The sequence below is a fragment of the Vombatus ursinus genome, unplaced genomic scaffold (genome assembly GCF_900497805.2).
Source record: "Vombatus ursinus unplaced genomic scaffold, bare-nosed wombat genome assembly UNPS02014802.1, whole genome shotgun sequence".
Classification (NCBI taxonomy): Eukaryota; Metazoa; Chordata; class Mammalia; order Diprotodontia; family Vombatidae; genus Vombatus; species Vombatus ursinus.
In genome coordinates, this window is record NW_020954580.1 from 1,897,481 (window position 1) to 1,925,079 (window position 27,599).

General features: G+C 42.1%; 1 protein-coding gene across 3 annotated transcripts in view; it reads left to right on the top strand.

The window, feature by feature from the left end:
• The first annotated feature begins 16,256 nt into the window (after positions 1-16,256).
• Positions 16,257-27,599, top strand: part of PAX3 (paired box 3) — a 104,470-nt gene continuing 93,127 nt past the window's right edge. For 2 of the 3 annotated variants that reach the window (XM_027873823.1, XM_027873825.1), the window contains exons 1-4: positions 16,257-16,341; positions 17,821-18,056; positions 19,398-19,527; positions 20,624-20,758. In XM_027873823.1, coding sequence (XP_027729624.1) covers positions 16,257-16,341; positions 17,821-18,056; positions 19,398-19,527; positions 20,624-20,758 — 586 coding nt within the window. The remainder of the gene's footprint in view (positions 16,342-17,820; positions 18,057-19,397; positions 19,528-20,623; positions 20,759-27,599) is intronic. The other variant, XM_027873824.1, reaches the window with a different exon arrangement.

The window sequence follows — 27,599 nt, forward strand, 5'->3', positions numbered from 1 at the left end:
GACTTAAATGTCAGCATCAATACATATCTATATACCAGGGATTTTTCTGGCATAGAAAATTTGTGTCTAGGGATGCAAAAAAAAAAAAAAGGCATTCCATTTATCCCACTCCCTGCTGTTATATACCTTACCTACCCCTAGTCCCAACTTGCTTTCTGTTCTACTTGTTTTCTCTTTCCTCTACTCATTTACTCTATAAGACCTGTATAACTACCACTTGGATGGGTTTCTTTCTGATTTTCCATTTTATTTCCATCAAAGCATTTTGTTGTTGTTGGGTTCGTTTTTTTTTTTGTTGTTGTTTTTGTTTTTTTTGGTTTTTTTTGGTGAGGCAATTGGGGCTAAGTGACTTGCCCAGGGTCACACAGCTAGTGATTATTATGTGTCTGAGGTCATATTAGAACTCAGGTCCTCTTCATTCCAGGGCCGGTGCTCTATCCACTGCACCACCTACCTGCCCCCTAAAGTTTTTTTTTTAACTGAATCATCACTCAGTGTTCTCAGAACCTGTTTTTTGCCTTTCTTTGAATCTCTAGCACTTAAGTCAGTGCCTGGCACAGGTAAACACTTAATAAATATTTGTTTGCTGACTCTAGCTACTCCTTTCTGCTGAGTTTGAATTGGCAAAGATTTCAACTTCTAGTTCATTAAAAAAAAAAGATGCATATCATCATTGAAATTCCATTGAATTCTGACTCGGTTTCCCACTCTGATAAAGAGCAGGACTGGATTCTGCATGTTGTCTCTTGACTACTTCAAGTCAAAGAGCAACTCTGAAGAAGCAGTAAGCAGGATTGCTTCCTGACCTGCAATGTACTCCATAAATATTTGTCCTTTGAGAGAGTGATTTGAATGTAGTTTAACTGATTCAAAGAAGCCTTCTTGCCTACCTGTTCTTTTACCAGCCTACCTGTCAATGTTTCTCAGCACATTCCCTCCCACTCATCCTCAAACACTGTCTTGATCTTCACTTCTCCCCTTCACCCCTCCACCCCTCCACCCAATGAGGTATCTCTCTAGATGGCCTGGGAAAATGAGATTAGTGTGTTGAATTTTTTTTCCTGAGGAAATCTTGGCTCAAATCAGAAAGGAAGAGGGCCCTAGGAGAAAGAGCCCTATCTGGGATGAAGGTTCAGAGAGGTAGGTTTGGAATCCTAGCTTTGTCGGGTGTGATCACTGAGCAAATTACTTATATTCCTAAGAGCTCTGATTTCGTCATCTACAAAATAAGGGCGACTGTTTATGCCACCTAACAAAGTTGTTCAAATTAACATACCAATCAACATTTAAATTTAATCCATTATTATTAGTGTGGATAGTCCACTTTAGTATTTATCTGCCTTAGTAACTGGGCAACAAAGGTATTGCCTGAGCATTATCCATAGCATCACAATTAGGGAGAGGTGGTTTCTGGGGTCTGAACTTGAGATTCTCTTGGTGTAAGGAAATCCTGATATAGAGACTCCTTTTACCAATGTAGATCTGCAACTGTTCTGTAACTTAAAGACTTGGAAAATAAATGATTTACCAAAAGCCACACAGCCAGTATGTCTCAGAGGACAGACTGGAAACTGGACTCTCTCTCTCTCTCCCTCCTTCCCTCCCTCCCTCTTTCTCGCTCTCTTTCCCTCTCTCACTCCATTTCACAAATGCTTTCCACATAATGTAGAGCCTGCTACCCTTCTCATTTCCCATCCAATTGTTTTTTCTTTATAGCAGTTTTCCCTACAATTTGTCAAATTGCCCACTCTGAGTACCAACTCCTGCTCTTTGAGCCCCAAAAAAATCTTGTTTTCTCTTCTTTCTCAGTGTGTTTGAGCATCACAGATGCTCCATTTCACATTCACAGTCCTTTTTATAGAGCCAGGCAACAATGATTACCCTCTTTAATGCCTGGATCCTATATTTGATCAATGCTATTGTTTTTCTGAGGATTGAAGTATATGCCATGTGAACTATGAGATGAAGTTTTTCTGAGTGAATACAGATTATTATAATCCTCATACAGATTAATCCAAATGCAGGAGTTATTAACCTAAGGTCCATAAGCCTGTTTTAAAATATTTTGATAACTTCATTTCAATGTAATTGTAATTGTAAAGGCTTCCTTTGCAATCCTATATAGTTTATCAAATGCATTTAAAACATGATTGTAAGAAGTTCACAGGCTTCACCTAACAGTCAAAGGGATACATGACACACACAAAAAAAAGACTAAGAACCTCATGGTAGTGTTGGCACTTTAGAATGATAGTGACCTTATTGACCAGTTACATTAAATTAACCTCTTCTTGGACTTCAGAAATCTCCCTGTGATATGACAAACCTAGTCTAATAAATGCTGGTCTGGGAATCAGAGGCTATTATCAACATGTCTCATAGTATAATTCATAACAGCCAAGGTGGTATATTTTACAATGAATTTATGTATTATTGGTAACAATCAATTTTATATCCATTTATTGACATAAATGCTGATGAACCTAGTAATATTCCATGATTGCTTTGTATTAAAACATTTACAAAAGGAGAGGATGATGCTTTTATTAAGCCACAAAGTTTTCGAAAAGCAAGAGATTTTGTTGATATGTTTAGGATGCTCTTAAAGGAGAGGTGGTGTTGTAGAAATGCAAACTTGAGTTTTCAGTGGATGGTCTGTGATGCAAAGAGCAGTCGAAGGACAAACCTCAGTAGATGTTGCTGTACAATGCTCCCTACTGGCCAGTGAGTAAAATGGATTTCATTTTCATTCCCTGTTAGCTCTGAAATTGCTTTCCTGATCTTTCGTACTTTTTGGATTAGGGGGTGAAGTGGAGGGAAGAGAAGGGGAGGAAGGAGTTAAATGATTGGGAGGTTTTTTTTCTTTTCCAAAGGTAAATGAGGTTTCAAGCCAAAGAAAGGGAGACATCATCCCTGATGCATAGGATCAGAGTAGAAAAGGACCTTATAGAGGTCATTGAATCTTACCAGCTAATTTTTATGGAAGAGGAACCTGAGTTTAAAAGAGATTTAGTGATCCATACTGGGTCATAAAGGTAATAAGTGGTAGAGTAGTGAACTACACTCAGGTCCTCAGACTCCACTATGTTAAGTATACCAGCCTTTTACTTGGGAATCAAGGTGACACCAAGGCTATAAAACAGGCAGGTGCTCATCATGATGATAGTCTGAACTATGGACATGGCATAAGTCAGACACATAAAAGAGAGTGATTCTGGGAAAGATCTTTTAGTTTCTCATATCATAGTCAACAAGTGGACACAATCTGTCTTGCAAACTGAAATATGAAAGGTCAATTGTTATTTTAATAAATGAATGGATGATCATTTATTAAGCACTTACTGTGTGTAAAATACTGGGCTAAGCCCTGGGAAGAGGGGGTACAAATAAAAAAAAAATAAGACAGCCCCTGCTCTCAAGGAGTTCACCTTCTAATTTGGAAGACAACATATATAGAAGGTTTCAAGTCAGATGGAAAAGTCCCATAGTCCTCCAGGTACAGTGGCAAAACAGAAATTAATGACTTTTCACATCAGCGTCTGTTTGACAGATCACTTGCTATCTAAGTTTCAGTTTTGTTATCTGTAAAATGAGGAGCTGAGTTAGATAATGACTAAGGTCTCTTCCAGGGCCAAATCCCATGATTCTCCTGGAAAATCTGATAGGCAAAGTTATTCCCTAAAGTGAAGAACCAATAAGACAACTCCTTACCTCCCCAACAGTTTTCAATAGTCTTCAATAGTAAACATAGTCACTGTATTGGGGGAAAACTCTTATTTAGAGGATTAGTATGTGCAGTAGAACCAAAGACATTACCATAGGGTAATTTTCTCCTTCCCCTTAAAACTGAGGTCCAGAGAGATTGTAACTTCCCCAAGGCAAATGGCATACCTCATGACATGAGGAAGTTCAACTCTTTTTAAAACAGGTTCTTTGTTCCTTCTGCCTAGTCAAGTCCAATCTATCTACTAGAAAAGGAGGAGGTATAAGATCACCATATTTTTACACTGGAACCTTGTTTCAACTAACCTCATATCTTACCCAGTAATTTATATCCCAGAGGAATCTCTGCAAAACAGAACAAAACAGATTAAGAACGTGAGGTACCCTTATTGCTCTAGGACAGAGCAGTGGGAGGTACATGGGAAAGAAGTATGAGCAAAGAGCAAGGCTGAGGCCTTTACGAGACCATAAGATTCTGAGGGAGAGGTATTGCGTCGTGCCAATCTTTGTATACTCCTTTATTCATAATAGGTACTTGATAAATGTTTGCATTGAACTCATAGTACTAGAGATGACTTTGGCTTCAGATTATCTGCTATATGTTCTTCCCTGTGCTTTTTCATAGGTTATGTAGCTAACACCATAATGCTTGAGTAGATCACTATCACTCTCCCAAGGTCTTTCTGGGGTGCCTTATCCTGGCATAGCTGGGTCCTACTACCTGGATAAGTCTTTGAATATGAGCCTTGCACAGTGTTTGTGGTCCAATGATCTGCTCGACTCTATTTGGAGAGGCTTACCACTTTTGTAACTCATGAAGAACTTTTACTAAATGAATCACAATCTGCATGGGTGTAAAGAGTACCAAACAAGAAATCATAGATCTTTCAAAAAACTTTCAATATCAAATACTTTTGGACCTTCTTCCATCCATCTTCTTTCTTTTTTTCCTTCTTTCTTGTTGGCTTGCTTTCTACAGGGTTCAGATCGAGAAATCGCCGGGTGTTATTACTTCTAATGTTTCCAATTATTTCCTCTTCCATACCATGATTCCGAAGAAACCGCCTAATCCTGCTTCCCACAGGAGGTTGTCTGCATGTGCCCCTGGCATTTCTGGGCCTTGATTTGTGAGCCTCATAGTCCCTGCGGGGCAGAGTCCCGCCTTTTCTGTAGGGGCTGTGTCTTGGGTTGTCATTATGTTTAGTGAGCAAATCCAGGAGCTCAAATACAGACACCGACCCAAGGAAAAGCTGCCTCCCAAGTTTAATTGCCGGATTCGATTTCTTGCGGAATCGCTTTTGATGTCGGGGAAAAATCTCTTTAGAGGGTATTTGTTGGAGCTTCAACCCCAAAGGCAAGGATGGGGAATGGGTGGAGGAAAAGAGAGATGAGTGTGGGGTGGGGCTTGAGATAAGGGGTTGTGTATACGGTGAGAGAAACGTCAGGAAGGGAAATAAGGGAATGTAGGCAGGGGCCTGGGGATCAAACTAGCTTCTCTTTGGTTTGAGCATGCCCCTCAGGGATTCATTGCTCCTCTGGACCAAGGCCCCTATCCCAGACTTTGGATTTTCCTACAGGAGAAAGGCAGTATATGCCCTCCATAACCCTGCACTCAAACTTTTCTCCCAACCAGCTCAGTAAAAGAACTCCACACCTAAGCTTCTTACAGAAAACTCCATGTACTTGCGCAAATTATGCGGAGGATCTGGACTTGTGGAGAAGCAACTTCTGACTAAGGATTTGGGAAACTTTCATAGGCATACAGCATCCGCGCTGACCTTGAATTACAGGACAGAGAAAAAGAAATCAGTTTTTACCTTAGCTGATAGCTAAGGTGGATCAAGAGAAGCCCAATCGTTCCCCCATCTCAGTTCCGAGGGGAGCTCAATGCGTTCTAAACCACTCAGGCAAACACACACACACGCTAATTTCTGCTCTTCTTTAGACTCAGAGAAAACATTCATTTTAGAGAGTATAATTAAACTAACTAGCAAAATTTCTATGCAACTACTCTGAGTATAATAAAACTACTGACTACTAATATATTTCGGATGGAAGAGCTTTCCTGGGTCCAGCGGTCTTGTCCTCCCGCCATCGATTTCCCCAGCTTGGTTTTGGAAGGGAATGGGGGTGAAATTCTCAGCAGGGGGAGAAAGCACACTGGAACACCTCCAGTTCTGGGCCAGAAGGACCATTTCTCACCCCCAGCTGTGTCTAAGTAGTCCTGCTTCCACCAAATTTGAGCTCCTAGGGAACAGAGGGAGGGAGGAGGAGGAGAGGGTAACGATCTCTCCAGGCAAGTTAGTGAAAAAGATAGTGTGTTGGGGCACGTAGCTTCAGTGTGATTGTGGATATAACCCCCTCACAACTCCCTCCCCCTCCACACACACACACACACACACACACACACACACACACACACACACCATCGCTTGAGAATTGTTGAAAACTTAGCAAGACCGTCTACATAGTGGAGTAGAATGTAAGTTCTCTGAGGGCAGATAATGTTATGGTTTTTATCTTGGCATTTTCAGAGTCTGCATAATGTGACTCACAGTGGCAATTTAATAAGTGCTTGAATGAATGAAGGCATCCATGAATAAATGAATGGAAAAGCTCTCATCCTAGAGTTTCGCTTGTTCCATAACTATAGAATTAAAATAAAGCTCAAAGTGAAAGAGGGAAAAAGCCTGTTTTTGACTAAGGATAATAATGTGCCTGGGAAAAGAGGTGAAGCCTCTTTTTCTGTATCCAAACCGTGGGGTTAACAAGTGAGAGCCCAGCGTGGAATCTCAGTGGATGGCCCGTAGAACTTTCGCTTTTAGCATGATTGATGCTATCATCGCCATTAAGGGCTACATAATTAATAAAGATTACACCCATTATATTTAAACTTCACTCTTAATTGATTTGGCGGGTGGGTGAGGGGGATTTACGAGATCTCCAAGACTCATTTGCATTTGGAAAATTCTACCAGCATCTCTGCGTTGGTGTCACAGGAACCATAGCCACGCATCAGGACTCCAGATTAATTGGCAAGTGTCTCTCCTTCGAGCCTCTGCGTCTGTCCCTCTTCGCAGCTTGCATTCTTTCCTTGGGGAAATTCAGAGAGCGACTTCCATTGCCGACCTCCACTGGTTTCTTGAAGCAAAACAAAAATCTCCCTTGCTAAATTCTGCCACTTTTTGATATCCAGTCATCTGGTCCCAGGATCTTGCTCTCAGAAGAAAAGCGGGTCTCTCCTCTTGTGGCAAATCCTTTAGGGCCTCGGCTAGAGTGAATAGGAAGGCTGGAGTCTCCTGAAAGTTGCACACCCGGTCTGGGAAGCAAATAAACCCTAAGGAAGGGCTGCCTAGTTTTTGCTTTCTTATGGCCCTTCTCCCACTCCAAGACTACTCCCATTCTCTACGAAGACATGGGACCTGTTTCTATCCTAATTTTTCTCTGCCAGAGGGAGATTAAGTCTTAGATTTAGGGACTAAAATTTAGAGCGCGGGCCAAAGTCTTCAGAAAACCTCACACCCATGTCACTGCTGGCTTGAGTTAAGTTAACGGGAAAGGGGGAAATATGGCCCTTAAATGGTTTATTTAATTAAGATTAACTATAGAAGTGGGGAGGAAACAATACAAGTGCCTCAGCTTTGCTTAGTACAAGACCTATTTCTGGAGCTCCATAGTCCAGTAATTTGATGGAGAGGGAGAGTAATTCCAAAGCTAATGGCGTATACCTCCTCGAGTGTTCAAAATGCCATTGGTGATGAGGAGAAGGTATTAGCCCCTGACCTTGCCAGTGTCTACCCAAGCTCCCTGCTCTCTTAGCAACAAGAGAGACGAGAATAAGTGAACAGGGAATAAACACTCTAATCTTGCCTCTCTCTAAGGAGGAGCTGCCTCAGTATCTCTAGCTCCCGGGATGCCAAGAAGATAAGCCCCGAACCTCCTTCTCTCCCTCCTCCCAGTCTCCCCTCCCTCCTTTCCATCCTCTTCTGTTGAAGAGAGGGACACTTAAAGCTGCCACCCTACAGGCGACACCAAGTCTTTCCTTGTTTATCGAAGCCTGGTGAAATTCACTTTTGTCCGGCGTCACACACATGTTCCTTGCTACCCGAAACAGCAATGAAATCCGATAATGAAATCAGCTCACCGAAGGGATCACAAGTTCAAAATCCCTCACGACTTATTATTCCTTGCTCTTTGAAAGACACACACACACACACACACACACACACACACGCACGCACGCACACGGGGGAGGGGGGGTCGAGGGTGAAGGTTGTGTCAAATAAAACCATCCTAACCCAAAATCTTTAGAAAGCAAGCAAAATATGACCAAAATTATTCCTCCTCTGCTTTCTAGAATAGCCCCATTAATGACCATTTAAATACCAGGCTTCAGGCGAATGAGCGAAATGATCCTAGCTAGACTCGAAGCACTTGCTATTATAACAGATACTAACAAGAGGGCAAAAATGTGGTTGCTCATACTCTGGGCGACCGCTGCTGCCCCTGCAACTCTTGCTATTTCGTTTGCACTACTGAACCACACCTCCTTCACTCAAGTCCCGAATGCACACACTATGGCTCTGTTTAGCAAAGTTGAAAAGATTTTCTTTCTTCCCTTTTTGTGAAAGGCGAAGGAAAAAGAAAAGGGAAGAAAAAAAGGGAGAGAAGAAAGAAGAACGGGAGGAAAGAAAGAAGAGAGGAAAGAAAGAAGGGAAGAAAGAAGGAAGGAGGAAAGGAAAGGAAGGAAAAGAAAGGGAAAAGAAAGGAATAAAGAGTCAACCCCCAAGAGGTGAGGAATAATGGGGGGGGTGGTGATAAAAATGTCCTGTCATCGCCTCTCCTTCTGTCTTGCCATCCACCTGCCGCTCAACGCAGGGAAAGGTACTCGCTCCACTTTCCTCTAAGTGATATCCTGCTTAAATACACAGCTTTACATACCTTTTTTCCTCTTCCTTTTCTAGGACTGAAGAAGGCAAATAATTGAAAAACAGCACGAGAGCGAGGAGACGTGTGGACTTGTGGATGGGGCATGAAAGCGATGGGGGAAACTTCAAAGGTTTCAGTAACGACTTTTCAACCTTTATTTATGTGCCTATTAATACAATATCCATCATGTAGATATATATCTTTATCCTTTAAACTGATATGCTGGGAATCAATTAGCTATGCAGATTACATTTCATAAGTTTCCAAATGTTAATCTTCCGGACTCTAGGCTAACATATATGTATATAATACACACATATATTACGCACACACATATATCCAAATAGTATTGTATTTCGTTTGGGAAAGGGAATCTTTTAAAACAATTAATCTCGGGGCTACTTGTCTTAACTGCTTCCTAAGGCTGTGGCCAAGGACTTCTCTGGAGATTGGTCTCTAAATTTTAGAGGTTCAATTCCACTGCAGACAAGACAAAACGGCAGTGACTGTTGGGCGACTGAGGAAACTAATCTTTATAGCAATTTGGAAAGCTTGTTTGTGGAGTCTCTGTAATTGTAAAAAAAAAATTATTTTTCTGAAAGCGACAACTTCAAGGAAGTTTCGTCATCCTCTTGGTCTTAGCCTGAGATGATTAACTTTTTTTTTTTTAAAAACTTCTTTCATTTTTCATTAAAAGTAGCTTTTCATCATAGCTTCTTGGATGGATTTATTCTTTTTTTACTTAACCCCATCCTTTGGCAGGCACATTCAGATTTTTAAAAAATTCTTCTAGAAAAAAAAGGAAACCTTGTTTTTTAATGTTGAGATATTTTGTGATAATTTTTTTTTAAAGGAAGTCAGAAGGAGATTACTGAACTTATTGTTGTGTTCACAGAGGTTCAAACCTATTCCTGGTTTAGTGGAGTTTTTCCTTTGAAAGGACGATAGGGTTAGGAGAAAATTTATCCAAAACCTTTAATTGGATCTTTCCTTTTGGTCACAGATTTGCCACGGAAATAGCCTGATGCTGGATGGGGGAGGCTCAAGGGAAGCACAATTTCAGAACTGCTGTTTCTGCTGGGTAATCATTCCCTCCTGTCCCACAGCAACCAGTTCTCCCTGAAGACTTTTATATTGTGCGGCACAGGGACTGCCTAACCTTTTTTTTTTTTTTTTTTTTTTTTTTTTTTTTTTTTTTTTGCCTCTACTTGTCTCTACCACTTGCTGCTTCCACACACTCCCAGGCGCTGACATATATATACACACACACACACACACACACACACACACACGCATATATACATATATATGTATATATATAAATTATAATTAAGACTTCACGAACACCCTTGAAGAAGAAAATACTCCGAATGGGTGCATTTTCTGAGTATGCAGGGGCCCAGGCTTGCTAACCACCACCTCCTACCCTCAATCCAACTTCATATCTTCTTGTCATTCTAGAAATGTCACCCTGACTTTTCGGTTGCCACAGAATGGAAAGAATCCGATGCTGAAGAACATGCGGCCAAAGAGCGGAGTTCCACACGCCAAAGACCCCTAACCTCTCAACCCCGACAACTTGAGCGGTGTGGTAAATTCAACCTTTGCAAGAATTTCCCTATATGACAAAGGTGTCAGCCGGAACAATGCCGTGTTTGTTTAAATGAACTGAACTGAACCTGACTAGTTTTTGTTGTACAACCACACTCCAAAAGCAACCACTACCTTTGACTTTAAATGGGTCCATAACTTTGCCAGTAAGCATAAACATCCCCCACACTTTTCCCCTAACCGCTCCCCTCCCCCATCCTTTACAGGTTTCTAACTAAGATCTGGCTCCTTGAATTGTCAAATAAGAGTCAGTGAGGTCAAAGAAGGAAGGGATTCTCCCTTTTCTTTCAACAGGTAAAAATTTCCGAATTAGGTTGTGTTTTTAGTTACCTGAAAATACCTATCTATACCAAGTCCTTATTGTCACAGAAAACTAAGAACACCAGTTCCTTCCAGGAACTCAACCCTCATTCTCGCTCCTGTCATCTCCTCCTGCCTTCAAAGAGAAAGAAAACTCTCTCCCAGCTCAGTCCCGTGGAAGCACGCAAGAGCAGGGCACATTGTGTAGACATTCTGTTCTCAGGACAGAGACTCCTTCACCACTACCACCATCCCCCTCCCTCCCGTGCCAAAAAGCTTTCTTCTATTGCTCTCAAACAGCTAAGCAAAAGCACCCCTGCTGTTTCTCACCACCATTCCCCTGCCTCCCCCCAGAATTTCAAGTATCTTAGTTTTCGCCTTTAGATTTCAAATCTCTCCGTGGCCCCAATTGGGTGGCCTCTTAGATTTGGTTAGAATGTACTTTCAATATTAAATAGAATAGAATTGTTAAGTTTCTATAATGACCTCTTTTTTCCAGGCCTAATTTGCCCCTGAACAAAGTTTTTGGAACGTTCTTTTCCTTGTTTTGGATTAAGATTAAAACACACGCACAACTAATACCTGTAGTTCCAGAAGATATAGTGAGACTTTGAGGACTCTTATCTTCTTTCCCTCTTCTTTTATCTCTCATTTTTCACTATCCTGTTCTGATCCTTGTCTTTTCCTTCCTTCCTTCTTTCCTTTCTCCCCTTCTTTTCTTTCTTTCAGAAATTTGTCTTGCCTAAGAGACCTTTTCCACAACTTACTTAGCTGAATCATAAATTTTACTTTTGGAAAAAAATCCAGGATGTAATAGTATCTTTACCCTCTTCCGCAGCTTCCTTTTCCCCACCATTGTCTACATCTTCATCATCATTACCATCCATTCCTTATTTGGAGAAACCTGAATATATCATAATTGACTTTCTGACAGAGGGAGGAAATGGTGACATTTCTATTTTCAAATACCTATGTCTACTGCTAATAACTATAGATTCGCTGTTCCTGTGATTTGGTTTAATATAGAGCATTTACTAATCCAATTAAAAGCACACCTGGCCTGGAAAAGCTTTGTAATTGTCAGGGGTGTTTTATCTGCTCCCACTAGAAACCGTGAAATCCCTTCTACAGGACTAAAGGACTCTAATACAGGAGTCTTGGCTTATGTGTTGAATCACTCTTTTGGAATTTTAACAGGTTTTATGTCCTGGGATGGTGTACAGGTATTCTTCCAGTTGCTCTCCCTTTTAGATAAATATTCCTTTAGTATTGGGAAAAGTAGAGAAGCATTTACACCAGGGAACAAAGACTCGATCCTTTTGCGGGCCAATCCTATAAAGTAGTTGAAACAAAGAATTAAAGAAGAAAGATATGGTTGGAGAAATGAGTATTGTCATTCTGAGTCAACCGGTAAGCAGAGTGAGAGCTCCATACTGGAAAGAGGGAATAAGAAATGTTCTTTGTGCCTGAAGTGTGACTTTACTTCTCTTCCATGTCAGGAACTGGCTGATAGCATCTTTATCAAAGAGGTGAGAGTGAGTTCTGATCATCTTGAGAGAAGCCTTCCTGTTATTCATAAGGATAAGAGTTTAAGTTGTTTGGAGGGATGAAGACTTGTTCAGTGCAATTTACTGAGAAATTCCGGCTTACCACTTGCCAGAGCCAGAACAAAGCGATCTGTATGTATACACATTAAATGAAGTAGGTCATTGAGGCAATTAGCCTCTTAATTCGGGACCAAAACCACTTTCACCTGGAAAAGTACTAGAAGTACTTATCAGGCGGTAGACCTCTAGCATAGTGCCTTGTTCTTTGCAGGTACTTAACAAATGCTCGATAAGTGCATGTGAATATATTTAATTCCCCAGATGTTTCTTCCAATTCTTCAGATCACTTTCTTTGTTGAGATAGTATAGACCCAAAATGCATTACCCCCCCCAAAAAAAGGCTTTATTCCGTGACCAGAAAATCTGAAGGTCTAGGAAAATATTAATGGGACATTAAATACACACACACACACACACCACCACCACCACCACCACCACCACCCGCCATGATCTAACTCCAAACCAATTTTAAGACACACAAGTTTCGGGCATTGCTGCCTAAGCGAAGTCCCAGTTCTCAATCCAAGAGCCCTCAGGAGGAGCAATCGTTTTCCAATTAGTAACCTGTATTCCAGCCAGATTCTGGTTTTCGTCAGAATGGAGAGTCTTGGGCTGAAACAACAAGCTTAATGGTGACTGAAGAAAAGGCCACAGGAGTAAGTTATCCACTTCAACTGCTGGCTGCTTGGGAGGGCAGAGGAGAGTGGCAGTTACCAATCTCTCCTCCTTGGAGTAACACAGAAGAGAAAGGATCGAAGGCCTAAAGTGGGAAGAAAGAAGCGAGCGTGCACTTGGGAGAAGGTGTGATATACTAAAGGAAAGAAAAATGAAGGCGTCGGAGGAGACTGAGTGAAAATTGGATAAAATTTAAGATTTGCTGACTTGTTGATTCTTTCATCAGGGGATAGAAGCCTTTGCACTTGATTTGAAAAGCAGATCGACGAACTTTAGGCGCTTTGGCTACAGAAAGCAAGCTGTCTGTGTTCTCTGCGAGAACACTACTTGGTCAGATGACTTCTGGACCAGTAGCCGGATTGCCTGCGCCCGCCCCTAATTTGGGCTCCCCTCCTCTGGGGACCTGGAAGCCAGGGGCTTTGTTATCCCAGTGTAGCATTCAACTTCCTTAACGGACGGTATTGCCCACTCCTTTTAATATGGGCAGAATATTTGAAATACTCCATCTTTGGGAGCTCTTGAAAGCATATGCACACACGCACACACCGCAACACAGACGATCGAGGGGTCTCGCACACATCAGGGAAAGTAAAATTGCCCAGTCCCTGCTCCATCTCTCAATATTGCATCTCTGCCTTTTGCGCCCTGGGCCAGGCGAGAAAGGAGTGGGAGGAAGGAACTACATAAGCTAGACACCTTGGACTTTAGCGACCTCGATTTATAATTTAATTTTAGTCTGCGAGAAATGGACTGAGGAGTTCTCCTTCTTGGTAAAGGAGCTATAATCTCCGCAGGAATCAAATTCAGAGATATCCCCTCGAAATCAGAGTGAGAAGAAAGACCTCCTTTACCTCACCAGTCTGCCTCCTCTTGGAGACACAGAAAGCCCCACTCTTTCCACCAACTCTGCAAACCCATTTCGTCCTATTGAGTGTTTATCTAGAATAAAAAGTCTATAGAATAACTCTAAAGAGTGATTCTGTGGTTTCTTATTAACACAGAGTTTTGAAATGTTTTTTTTTAAACGAGATTGTTATGCGTTTTAAACCGTTAGCATATGTATAGAAGTATGCGGACACCCCCAGACATACAATGAACAACTTTAGTTAGCGTTAGCATCTCTCCTTCCTAAACCAGAGCAAATGGCTAAAGTCTAATCTTTGCCATTTTGGGTTGATGCTCCACTTTCCTTCTGTTCAGGGGTAGATAAATAAGGTCATCGTATCCACTGTAGCCCTAAGAGCCAGGGGAAAAAAAAGGGAGGTGGGGGAAGTTTTCCTTGTTTACAAACTTTTACACAGTGCTTTTTTTTTTCTTTGAAAATGTTGTCTTCTCTGAGTATGATTGATTTCGGGTCCTTGGAGATTATTTTTTTTTTCAATATGATACCAGAATGGAAATGAGAACTTTATCTCTTCCCCGAACCCCCCCTCTCCCCCCAGTCTTAGGTTCTTAATGGTGTCATTAGCTGAGGGTAGGCCTTTGAACATCTCTAGAGAAAGATCACTCAAAATTATAGCTATGCCTCTTCTGATCCGAGAGTAAGCTGAGTCTTTTTATGATGCTGTCCATTTCTCGGCATTTTTTTTAAAGGGCCAAATCACTCCCACTAAGCAGATTCCCAGATCCTTGGTTGATTTTTATCTCGCCTTATGGTTTTGCCTTAATTAGGGTGTGGGGAACGAAAACTAACGTTTTAAAAAACTGTCAAAGGAGGTGGAGAGGGGAGAGAAGGGGTAGGGGAATGGAGCAAAGGAGGTGAAGGGGGGAAAGTGGGGGTGGGGGGATGGAGCAAATGAAAAAATTCAAAAATCGTAAAAGGAAAGGGAGAAGTTTAAGCCCAGAACTCATTGTTTCCTTTATTTCAAAGGGGGAAACCTGAACGATTCTCATCCTTTTGATTGATTAAGGCCTTGAATAACTTGAGGCTCGGGAGTGACAGTTTCTGAATAGACTTTTGCAAATAAAGCGCACTGTGGAGCGCGGGGTTGGCACTTCAGAGTGTAAAGGAGGCGAGTTTGCTGGCACTTACCAAGTTATAAATAAAAGGACATGCACAATAGTACCTTCTTTAAGGACAGACAGTCTTTACAACACTCCTGGCGTCATATCCTGCTGTGGTCACTTCAGCTCCTAGCCAAGACTTAACTCCTTTTCTTTTTCCCCCGCGGTTTAGTTTGAATACTACAATAAATTCCTGAGAACAAATGCTCGTGAGCAAAACTTTAACATATAAGATGCATCTCTCCATTCTGATTCTATATCTATACGTCTAGATTTAGAGTCTGTCCTTCCCTCAGATTTTAGCTTAAAGAGAGAGAAGAGACTGTTTTATCTCCATCTCTTCCTCATCCTCCTTCTCCTAGCTCCCCCCACCCCCGTCCTCGGACTTCATCACTACCCTCGGCCTCCCCCTTCCCACCCCCAGTCGGAGGAAACAAAAGAACTTTATCAGCACACAGACTGAACTTTTCCTTTGCTTTGTCCCACACTCTTTGACCAGGGAATCACACAAACAGCTGCACGTTTACAACCCCAGTCTAAAGAAAAGGTGACTAGAGGGAACTGACTTGAAGAAATTGTGAGAGTCGTGGATGCCTCCTTATTGTAATCGCTCCCCTCAAGTGGCACGGTGCCAAAAGAAGAGAGAGAGAGAGAGAGAGAGAGAGAGAGAGAGAGAGAGAGAGAGAGAGAGAGAGAGAGACTCTGCCTGAGCAGCTAGCTTTCCACGACGTTCTCCTTTTCCCCTTCTTTGCATTTTCTCCTGTCTACTTCTTCCCATGAAAGGACATTTTATCAAGGGAAGAAGCAATGGACTGGGTCACCCTTCTCTACTGAGGCCTCGATTGTAATGATGAGAAGAGAAAGTTGCTGGTTTCACCCAATCAGCTCGTGTATTCTCTAGACGGGACAGTCTCCGTGTTGGCCAATCGCAGCTCAGGGCTCCTGATCGAGCTTTGGGTGAAAGAACTAATAAATACTCCAGAGCAGAGTTCCTTTCACTCTGTATCAACAACAGGAAGAAAATCATTCCTGCCACCATCACTTCCCCCTCCCCATACCCCCTCCCCCGTTTCATATCAAAGTGTGCCAATCCCTACACCGTGGCCGAAGTCGCCTCACACCGGCTTGTGCAACGTCCCCAGACTTGCACAAAACTTTGTTGTCGTGGGTTTGGTTTTTCTTTTGTTCCCTCACCCATCCTTTCCTCTTTTTGCATTTCGATCGGAAAAGATCGCATCTTACTGACAAAACGAGAGGGAGAAGTTTCCCTTCTTCCCTCCTTTATTTTTATTTTTCCGAGGGGGAGGGGCTTGCTTGATTCGGCGGAGTTCTAGATTGCCAGAGCTGCTCTATACTCCTTTTTTAGCCTTCACCTGGATACAATTTTAAAGTGAAGCTGTCTCCAAAATGACAACTCTGGCTGGAGCTGTCCCCAGAATGATGCGACCAGCTCCCGGACAAAACTACCCTCGCAGCGGATTCCCATTAGAAGGTAAGTTTGGCCCCTTCCTCTTCTGGCCCGAACCTAAAGCTGGACGCCTCAGAGCTTAAGAGGGAGACTTTCCAAAGCTCTCCGAGCCTGCGTGTGTTTCCTCCGGCGCTTCTTGCTTTCAGTTCGGCGTCGTTCTCTTTTAACAGACAAAACCCAATGTTGGAACTAAACAGTACTGGAAGTAAGAAAGGTCCGAATTTGTCTTTCGATTTGCAAATGGAGATGATTGCTGCTAGCCTACACACACTTATATTGGTCCTTTCCCAACCACTTTTTATTGTTGTTGTTGTCGTTGTTGTTTGTTTGGGGAATTCTTTACTCTAAAACTAAATAAACCCTCCTTGGATCACGAAGGCAGGCAGCAAGTCTTCAGTTCTGAAATGAGTAGGAATGGGTTGCCTGGGAATGGGTCAGGACTATCTTCTCGTTCTCATCATCTTGTGTCAAACTAGCAATCCTAAGGCAATGTTTTTGTTTTCATCATCTCCATCTCAGCTGTAGTTCTGGTCGTTTAATATTCACCCTAAGCCCCTAATATTTTAAGTCTTTTTAGGATCAAATCTGCCTAATATTTCTGGGAAAGCCACCAGGGATGGACTATAGTAAATATTACTAAGAGTTAGTTTCCATCAGACTTGATTTGCAAGAAGTGTAGTATAGTGTAATTTTGAGGGAAATGTCATTAGCATCATTTACCAACATAACATAATGTAACATAATTTAAAAGGAGAGAATATAGGGCAATGGTATTATAATATGATAGGGTATGATATGATTTACAGTACACTCATTCCCCAGTGCCATTTCCAAGCCATTTCTAATTCGTTGTGAGTTTCTTTAATTTCAAAACTCCCAAGAGAAGAGAAAGAAGTGTAACAGGTGAAAAACTACAGGATGATTTGGTCTTTCACTGGGCTATTTTGAGCCTCCAATAGTCCAGTTACTATCCAGAACCCCTAAGGACCGGCAGACAGTCCAGTCCCCTGGTAAATGGAACAGGTGAAACGGAGGGTGTATTTTCTTAGAGGAGAGGCAACGGTGAGTTACCTTAATTTGTGGGGTGTCTTCTCTGTGAAGTGCTGATCTAGGGGAAAAAACATCCAGCAAGTCTTTCCCAAAACTCTTTCCCAACTTTTTCAGTTACCAATCCCCCAAATCCCCAATCACTGGAAGAAAAGCAGTTTGGTTTTTTTGACAAGCAGTTTACACCCTTTCATGCTAACTTCACATAAGGCCATTTTGAAATTTTTTTTTCTCTTCTCTTCAGAATTTTAATCATCCAAGAGAAAGTCTTGGATCAAAATAGTCCAGTGCTATGAAGGCAAATATATTGACGCTGATATCCCAGTTTCTAGTTGTTGTAAAATACTGGTCCTATAAGGCTGTATTTGTTAGACTTTTTTTGTGTCCGAGTCTATTTTTTAAAAACTTATTTTAAGTAACATTTCTACTTTCCCTTCCCTCCCTTCTTTTTCTAAGTGTCCACTCCTTTAGGACAGGGTAGAGTCAACCAGCTCGGTGGCGTTTTTATCAATGGCAGGCCACTACCCAACCACATCCGTCACAAGATAGTGGAGATGGCCCACCATGGCATCCGGCCCTGTGTCATCTCTCGGCAGCTACGGGTGTCCCACGGCTGCGTCTCCAAAATCCTGTGCAGGTATCAGGAGACGGGTTCCATTCGACCGGGGGCCATCGGGGGCAGTAAACCCAAGGTGAGGATTCTAGCCCAGCTAAAGTTTGCTACCATCTTGGCCTGATTCTCTTTAGTTGGGTGTTAGGTAGGGGATTGGGGGGGGTGGCACGGAGGGGCGGGTAAGAAGTTTTTTTCCATGAGATTTTCAATGCAAATGTTTCTATATCGAGAGAAATGCTGGGTGCGATCGGTGGTTGTTTCTCTCACATACCTACTGGATTAAATCTTGAGAGAACGTCATTACCCCTGAAACAAGAAACGAGTTTGGACTTTGGTCGAGAACTCAATGTGCAAGTTATTTTCATATACACATACATCCCTCCCCAAACTGTGCAAGCTATGTAGGCCTACCTGTTGAAGGCCTTTCTCTGACTCTTTATCTCATCACCTTTTCTCCTCTACCACCCCCTTGTCGCCCCCCCCCCCCAATTTCTCTAGCCTGCTTTCACTTTATGGTGTCTGGCAGTTGGAGTCTATTCTCACAACAAACTCAAATTGTCCAGGGGTGGGGAAGGACAGAAAGTCCAGGTGACTTTGAAACAAGCAGATGAAAGCTTGAAAAGCAGTTCCCCGAGACAACTTTCGAGCACTTCCCGGTTTTCCTTTAAGGAATCCCTAGCCCCTTCCTTTTCTTCTCACTGAAACTTTTGCACAGTTTTTTGTGTGGGGGATGATATAAAGAATCTTCATTTGTTATTCCTAAGATAAAGCCAAGGTCTAGGTAATTTCTAATATACACAACCAAGAGGAGAAATAAGGCAAATTCAAGGGAAAAAAATAAGATGAATTTATGGATATTTGGAGGAAAATGAACATTCTGCACATCCACTCCCTCCAATGATCCATTGATTTTTAAAATCAATTAGCATTTTAAAAAATCAGAAAAACAGTTCTCAACCATGTAGTCACTTTGTTTACTATTTCTCGGTCAGTTAAGACGGAGGAAGCTTCTAGAAGTAATATTTCCCTAGACTATCTCTCCAGGGCCTAGTTATTTAGTTTCGGGTTCCAGCAGATTGAGCTGGAATGCCCTCCGCCCTCCCCATATAACGGCAATAAAGATGGGTCGTGGTCAGGAGTCCCTCGGAATTACTACTGCTAGTTTACAGCCTGATGGACAACGCTCTGAGAGTCTGGTTTACCGTTTTTTGCCTTTGTCTCAGTTCATTTTCTAGGAAAATATACTCGTTGAGTTGGTCGTTTTTTGCTGCTAAGAGCGAATTTTGCAAGGGAATTAGAGCAGATAATGGGGACTAGAGTTGGAAGGCCCATTTGTGAAGGCTGTAGAAGTAGTACTCCTTCGACCCTTTCAGCGGCCAACCATGTCAACTTTATGGCTTGTCTGTTTGCTCTATTAAAGCAGGTGACAACTCCTGACGTTGAGAAGAAAATCGAGGAATACAAAAGAGAGAATCCGGGCATGTTCAGCTGGGAAATTCGAGATAAGCTGCTCAAAGACGCGGTCTGTGACCGAAACACCGTTCCCTCAGGTACTAAGAGCCATTCACATCTCCCCCAAGTCCAGCTTTAGTTCACTGGTTCAAGTAGAAACCGCCTAGCACAGGATAATTGGTAAGGCTATGGGGAGGGGATATCTAATAAGGAGCCGGCTCCCGGGGCCAGGAAATATTTAGGAAACCTGGATCTTAATAACCTTTATCTTGTGAAGGCTAGTTGCTTCTCGGAGCCGAAGGGAAAAGTTACTAAGCAGCCGCGAAATAGACTGCCTGTAGGCTAGGCACAGGAGGAGAGAGACCCGGGAGGCAAAGTGTTTATTAATATTGATGGTCTGTTTTAAAAAGAAACAAATGTTTACGTAACCCCATCATAAAGGAAATAGGGGACATGCCACCGGAGACTTTTCAATGTCTAGGAAGAAAGATGTAGAACAACCGTCCCATAGCTGAAGCGTCTCCACTGGGGGAGGAGGTGAAAGAGGAGCAGAGAGGAGGAGAGAAAGAGAGAGTTTGTTTTTAATTAAAGGAAACTACTTTTCCCCCTTCTTCTCCCTGCGAGAAGAGATATTTCAGAGCATGGATTTGTTTACCAGACTGGAATCTGGAAAAAATAAATGAAGGAGAATGCATTTTCTTTTGATTTTACAATAGCAAACTATTCTGGAGTTGAAATCGAAACCCCTCATGCCCTCAAAAAAAAAAAAAAGTTTGCTTTCTGTGCAGAACTTGGTTGTGTCACTCTCTGAAATCGAACACGGTAGTTCAATACTTTCTACTCCACAAAGTTCTCTGGTTGGAAGGTTGTTCCTTGGCCTGGACACTTTGACAGTAGTCCTTAGGGCCGAGGGAAATGCTTACCAAAAGTCAAAGAACAGGGTGTATGTAGTTCGGCGTCCTCAACTTGGCGCTGCACTGTTTCCACTGGTCACAATAAACTCCACCTAAATCGGTTCTGGGGATGGGGGAGACAGGTGTTTGTGTACATTTGTGTACATTGTGAACGTCTCAAGAGACGAGGCTGGGAGATTTTGAAGGTTGTTTTCAGATAGTCTGGGGAAGCACTTGGGAGATATTTCCCTTTAGCAACAACCCATTCAGGGTTCCAACTTTTCCATTTCCCCTCTTGAAGTGAGCTCCATCAGCCGTATCCTGAGGAGTAAGTTTGGAAAAGGAGAGGAGGAAGATGCAGAAATTGAAAGGAAGGAAGTGGAAGAGAACGAAAGAAAGACCAAACACAGCATTGACGGGATCTTGAGCGAAAGAGGTAAAGGAACGAGTTTCTTTGCTGTTGAAAACTGGCCGCACTCGGAGGCTGGGAACCTGGGGACTCATGGTTTTCGGTTTGCCTGCCCGCTTTTTTGCTTCAATTGCTTCTCTGCGTACTTCAAGGAGGTTTTCGCGGGGAGGTCACAGAAACATAACTTGTCATTATTTGCTGCAATACAGGTATTGGTGAATTCAAAAGAAAAAGAGAAAGGTGTACTGCGACCCCCTTTCTTTTCTTCCCTCCTCAGCATCTCCTCTATCTTTCTGCCCTCCCCACTCTTCCTGTGGGATTTCATTGTCCAGAAAATGATCAGGACACTGATGTTGAGAACGTGGTGTTTGTTATCTGGAGGATCTATGTCTTTCTGCTTCTCTTGACTTCGGAGGTAGAGTGTCAGGAGTTCGCTGTGGTAGATCTTTCTTGAGGTGCTTTAGGAGACCTGGCTGTACAGTAGTAAAAAGATTCTTTTGAGTCTAGAGTTGTTGGGATATTTTTGTATATTGAAGTAAGACCAAAGAGGGCCCATGTCACACATCTCAATACAATTTTAGCTCAAAGATAGAAATGGGAGGGGAGATGAAGAAAGAGAAGGGGGGGGAGAGAGAGAGAGAGAGAGAGAGAGAGAGAGAGAGAGAGAGAGAGAGTAGTTTTAAAGAGGATTCACTAGCAGGAAGAAAGAAAGGCAAGGGAAGAATGAGAAGAAATCGTTTTTTTTAAAAGTGTCTCTAAAGGAGTAAAGAGCAGCATAAACCCAACTGAATTTTAGATATATACATCTCATAAATTTATTGAGATTTAAATTCTCATTTCATTAGTTCAGTTTTTATTTGGTTACACATAGAGTGTGTTGTGTGTAAATGTGGTATATATTTTTCATCTCTTCCACATCTTTTGATTTCTAGTTCCATAGTAGGGTTCATTATGTTGCACATGATATGTAGAAGTAGAAACCAAATGGAAAAAAAAAGCCTAATCTTGCTATTACTTGTATTTTTGCAAAAATCAAAGAGGAGGAGTAACTTTTCTAAATATGCCTAAATACTGTAACTTTACCTAATAGTGACTTTTAAAATATCCATTTGTCTAAAGTCACTAATACAATAAGAAAAAAAGAAAATTAATCACATTAAAATTGGGGGGGGAGGAGAAGGGCTCTTCACAGTGGGTGGAGTTAGGTGAACAGGTAGATTTTGTTACTTTTGGCTTAAAATTTGTTGAAACACTTTCCAATAATGAGTCCATCACCCAAGATATTATCCCTCCCCCTTCTTCCTTTTCCACAAGACAGTTTACTTACAAGAGAGTTGAATGGTGGAAAGGAATGTTTGTGTTGCTTGGAGTTCTCATTTGCCTGCCTGTCACTTGGTTTTTCCTCAGTTTACAAGTTAGGCTGGGAGGTATGGGCTGGAGTCTCCTTCACCGATGAAACTTTGGGGAAAGTCCAAGAGATTTATTTTCAGTAGTTTGTGTTATCCCTACATTTGATTAGAGTCACCAAATACCCAGTTAGTTTTCTGTGATCATGCTTGAAGGAGCTGGGGTTTCAACCTCCCATTCAGATCACTCTTTCAGGGTGATACTTATCACATGAGAACTTAAAGAATCTCTTTCTGTCTTTTTCTAGTTCCTTGTCAGGCACCATTTCCTTTCAGTCCAACCTCCACTTGAACTAATGGAATTTTTATTTTCAAAAGCAACCTAAAGTACATTTAGATTGACTACAAATCAGGGCCAATATCTGGAATAAATGGGGAAGCTAGATGCTCAAGAATTGCTATAAAAATAATCAAAGAGTAAATTAAATTAAACCTCAGGCTGAGAGAGGAAGATATGTTTTTGCTGTTTGCCCCCCCCCCCCCCGCCCCCACCCCCTGCTAAGGTAAAATTGATGAGCAGCCTTAAATATGCTCCATTTCCAACTCCTATGTTACCTGTCTCCCAAAGCTTTTACTGGCTACTGAGAAAGATGACCAAGTTTTATTGCTGCCATGCAGTGGGTGGGGGGGGGGGAGAAAAGGGGGAGCAAAGAAAACAAAAACCAAAGGAGCAATTATTTTTAGATTGAGGGGAGAGTTTTGAAGTTTTTGTAGTTCAGTTAGTGAAAAGACAGAAGAGGAGAGGAAAGGGGGAAGAGAAGGGAGAGAGAGGGAACTGAGAAAAGGAGAAAGGAAGAAGAGAAAAGAAGGGGGAGAAAAGGGGAGGGGAGGGGAGGGGAAGGGAGAGGAGGAAAGAGGAAGGGAGAGGTGAAGAGAACAGAGGTATCAGAGAAGAGGGAAAGAAAAGGAGAGGAGAAGAGGATAGGTGGAGGAGAGAAGCGGGACGGAAAGGAGAGAAAGGAAGAGAGAAGCTTCTCAGTGTCCAGTGCTTTGGTCCTTACTTGCTACTGGCAGCCCCCTAGCACTCTAGAATGCCCTTCTCTGCACATACTCAGTGGAAGCAGAGGAGACAAAAAGTACCAAATGAGCTGGTCAAACATTTGTACAACTTTTCCAGCTTTTACAAAGAAGGCCTTCTATACACAATCTACACTTGGAGATGAACTTGGAAAACAAAGAGGGTAGAGTCCATTGAAACTCACACTTTAGCTTTGCCCAGACAAAGCTTCAGCTAGCAGCAGCTTGATGTGAACAAAAGAAGGCAACCTTTTTATAATTCAAGGAGAAAAGAAGAGAAAACAGCTCCACAAAAGGCCGAGAATAGACATTATGGGCTTGCAATGAGGGATGAATTATTCAATGAGCCCCAATAGCTGCTGCTCCAAGAAGTTTTATGGACTCTCCACCGTGGAAAAAGTGGCTATTTTCACCTACAAAATGTTTCTAGTCTTTCTACTCGTCTAGCTATGCCGTCTGCCATTCAAGAGAAACTATGGCCATCCTTTAAAACCAGAGTAGTCCTCTAGAAGAAGGATAAAAAAAGAAAACAAAAATCCACCCCATTGTTACAGGCAAACACACACCTCAGACTCCAAAGCCTAATTTAATTTGGGGTTGTCAGGGAAGCTGCATCTTTAGTCAACCCCGCCTTTTCCCTCCCTAGCCCAAGAGGAAATGGCTGGAGATGTCTCGGCAAACACTGGAATAGCAACAAAACAGGGTGTAAGTTCAAGAAGAACCCCAACACTTTCTCTTCAGTATTTGGACACCAAAAGAGAACGAGAGGAGGGGGGATTGGACTTGGCCCAACCGGAAAACAGTAAATGTCTATAAGGTAGCCTGGATGACCTGACAGTCATCAGAGAGAGGTACTTTGCTCGAGGCTACCTTCCTCAATCCTGTATCTTCAGGGTTAGTTAGGATTTATTCCTGCTTTCATTCTCCACCACTTTTGAGTCTATTATCTGCTATTACCTAGTATCAATCTGTCTATTATCCTGCTCTTTTTCAAGCCTGACTCGGGAGCAAGACCAAGGCTGGATCCTATGTCTCATTTTGGAGACACAACTGGATCTAGGAGTGTAAAGGAGAGACGTTAGGTGGGCTAAAAGGTGTCATAACTTCAGGCGTCCACTTCTTCCCGTCCCCTTCATTTCTTAAACCTGTCCCTTGCTCCAGCAGCAGGCGGACCCCAGCCGGGTGAGCGCTGAGGTGCAGTACCAGCAGGTCGCGCACGCTCGGCTCGAGTTGAGCTGAGATTACCGGCCCTCAGAGCTTCTCTCGCCTTCTTTATTCTGGCTCACTGGGACTGGGGCAAAGGATGGGGGTGGGGCGGGGAAGAGGAGGGAAAGGAGGTAGCAACGAGAACCACGGCTTTTTTCCCTTCTGGAGCCCAGCTGCCTTGGCTGCCCTGGCTAAAGATGGATAAGCCAGGAACCCCCTTTTGCCAACTAGGGCCGAAGCAAGCTTGGCCACTGGGTCCCGGAGATGGAGAGATGAGACGCTGGCTGCCGCCGCCGCAGCGGCCCAGGGTGACATCGACCGCCCTGAGCTCAATGGGCCCCTCTGTTCCCCCGGCGCAGCGGAATTGGCCTTTAGGCGCAGTCACAATGGACCAGTGCCCCCAGTCATGCGCACTGCGTCAAAGGGCCGCTCCGCCTTCGACCCCCTCTCTTTCGTTGAGCTACTCTCTGCTAACTCTACGGGCCGAAGCCGACTCAATTCCCTCCTTTATGTACTTCTCACTTTCATCTAGACGCAACCCTCCCCCTCCCCCCCTTTTCCCTCTTATTCTTGCCCCAGGCTCACATTAGTGAAATTTCTGCGACCTCCCCCTATTTTTTTTTTATTTTAAAGAAAGCCTTTAGCACAAAAGCCGTGACCAGTCAATAGAAACTGCTCATTCTCCTCCTCCTCCTCCTCCTCCTCCTCCTCCTCCTCCTCCTCCTCCTCCTCCTGCTGCAGGGTGACGCTTTTCCTGTTTGTGAGTTTTGGGAAACATTTTTACTTTGTGCTGTAATGGAATTAGAGGACAGATGACGACTGTAAACTGGACACGCGACTAACAAGCCTCTATCTTAAATATTTAGATGCAATGTTACAATTACTGGCTTGTTGCATAGGCTTTGAAGTGGCTGCTCCTGGGCTAAGGGGGAGGAAGGCTAGATTGCCAAATTGATGTTTTGATTGGGGTTGGAGATACACTTTCTGTGTGTGTGTGTGTGTGTGTGTGTGTGTGTGTGTGTGTGTGTTAACAAGTTAGCAAGGGAGGTTGACACAATTCTTTTGCCAATCTTGATGGACCCCAGGCAAGGATGAGTTGCAATATTTGCTTTTAAAACTTTCCCTTCACATCTCACGGCCTGACGATTTTTAAAAAATCATTTTATTTATTATATTCTAAATCTGAGCAATAAAGGATTCATTCGCTTCATGTTTCAGTTGGGAAATCAGATTGCTTCAAGAATTATTAGAGGGGAAAAAATAACCAACTAAGTGGTATTTGGCTTGTGGTGGCATTTTTTAGTAGTTTAAAAATACTTGAAAAGTGTTTTAAGTATTTCATTACTAGTGGGATGAAAACCTCTAGCAATTTTATAATTAGCAGGGCACTACTTAAAGGGAAGGAACTATAAAGCCAGCTTTTCACACTGCTGTGGAGGACATTTTGGGAAAGGCTAACTTTCTTAAAATTAAAATCATAGGGGAAATTACTTTATGCTCATGCCTGTAGGTTTTTTTTTTTTTAAACACTAGACAACTCATTTCTAGAATCTAGGGTTTGCTTATTCTATTTAGACTACAGCTTTATCTTTTAAAAATATTTTTTTCTCCGATATAATTACAGCATCGAATTTCTAAATTAGTCACATGTTAAATTTCAAAATGTGAATATCAGAGTTGCAAGCGAATTAGAATACTGGTAGGGATTTTGGTAATGTGTAGCTGTAGAATTCGGGGATGCGTAGGTGGGAAAGGAATATATTTTAAATCAAACAGAAAAAATAAAATCTTAAGATCTATTGATTAACTCATGCACATTCACTTGTTTTCTAGGCTTTGAAAAGACGCAAATGTTCTCATTAAATGCTTGAAAATTAGATGTTTATTTTTGTATTTGATTTGGCTATTGATAGCACTGGAAAACTACTGGGGTTTGCTAGAGAGTAGCTGTACTCACGCTGATAGATCATTTAAGAGTCCCTAGGGCGAAGCAATAAAAGTGGGATGAGAAATGAAGTAGAACTAGCAAGTGCTCTTTAGTTAAGGAGAAACTGAATGAAATACTAAGCAATAAATCTACTGGATACAAATTTTTCCATATAAATGTCATTTCAAATCCACGAACAAATACTTTTTGAGGAGGAAAATACAGTAAGCGTGAAATTAAATTTTAAAGTCTTAAACGTAGGCTCTGACAGGAGAGGTTTTTTATCTTTTGCCTACGAAAGGAATGTACACTTAAGTGTAAGGCAGAAAAGAATTTTCCCCAATTTGCTCCGAAGTGGGTCCACCCCCTCACGGTTAAGTAAGGCGCCTTAACTCGGCGTGGCTACGGGAAAATAATGAGATTTAAAACCCCAAACTAAAACAAAACCCCCAACTCTGACCAGAGTACAGTGAACTTAGGGCATGTGTGGAGATGCTTGAGTTGGGTGATGCCACTGCTAAAACAGACAATTTCTTTAAGCGAGTAAATAAAGATTCCAGAACCATTAGGTATGTACATATATAACTAAGGAAACGTTACAAGGCAATTAAGCAGTCATTTTAATGTCTTATCTCACTGGTTGCTCTGCAGTTGTTTTACAACTGGGAATTAAAATCTGAAAAGGAAGTTTTCAGTGTGCCTGGCCAAATATTGATTAAGTAGTTGTTTGTTGATACCATTGTTACAAATTAAAAGGCCAGTAACTCTGTCCCTTGTTCATCTTCCATTGTAACGGATTCTTAACCACCGAGATCAAAGTAGGATCATTTCAATTTATCTGTCTTGGAGAAGCTTTCTTTGCCTCAGAAACCTCTTTGGATTAATGGGCACATGATTTCTAAGAAACGGTAAATGAAGCTTCCATTTTGTAGCAATCATGAAACACATATTCCCAAAATGCTTTGAATTACATGTGTTTGTTTTTTTTTTTTTCACGTTTAAAAGTAAAACTGGGTTGGCACATTTATTATCAAATATAGCCTGGGTTTGGGGCTAGTAACACACACAGGGGGAAAAACCTAATTCAATCAGCTTCCTTTAAGTTGTCTTCCTGGTGAGTATGATTTAGAGAGGGTTCCTCTTTTTATACTAAATAATGTGGTGCATAATTAAACTCACAGGCAACTGAGAATTATATTTACTACATTTTCTTGCATGTTTTTCCCTTCTTTGTTTATTTATAGATGGTTAGATGACTCTTACTTGTATTTATTACTGCCTGTAATAGAGAAGATGTCTGTTTGTATCTATG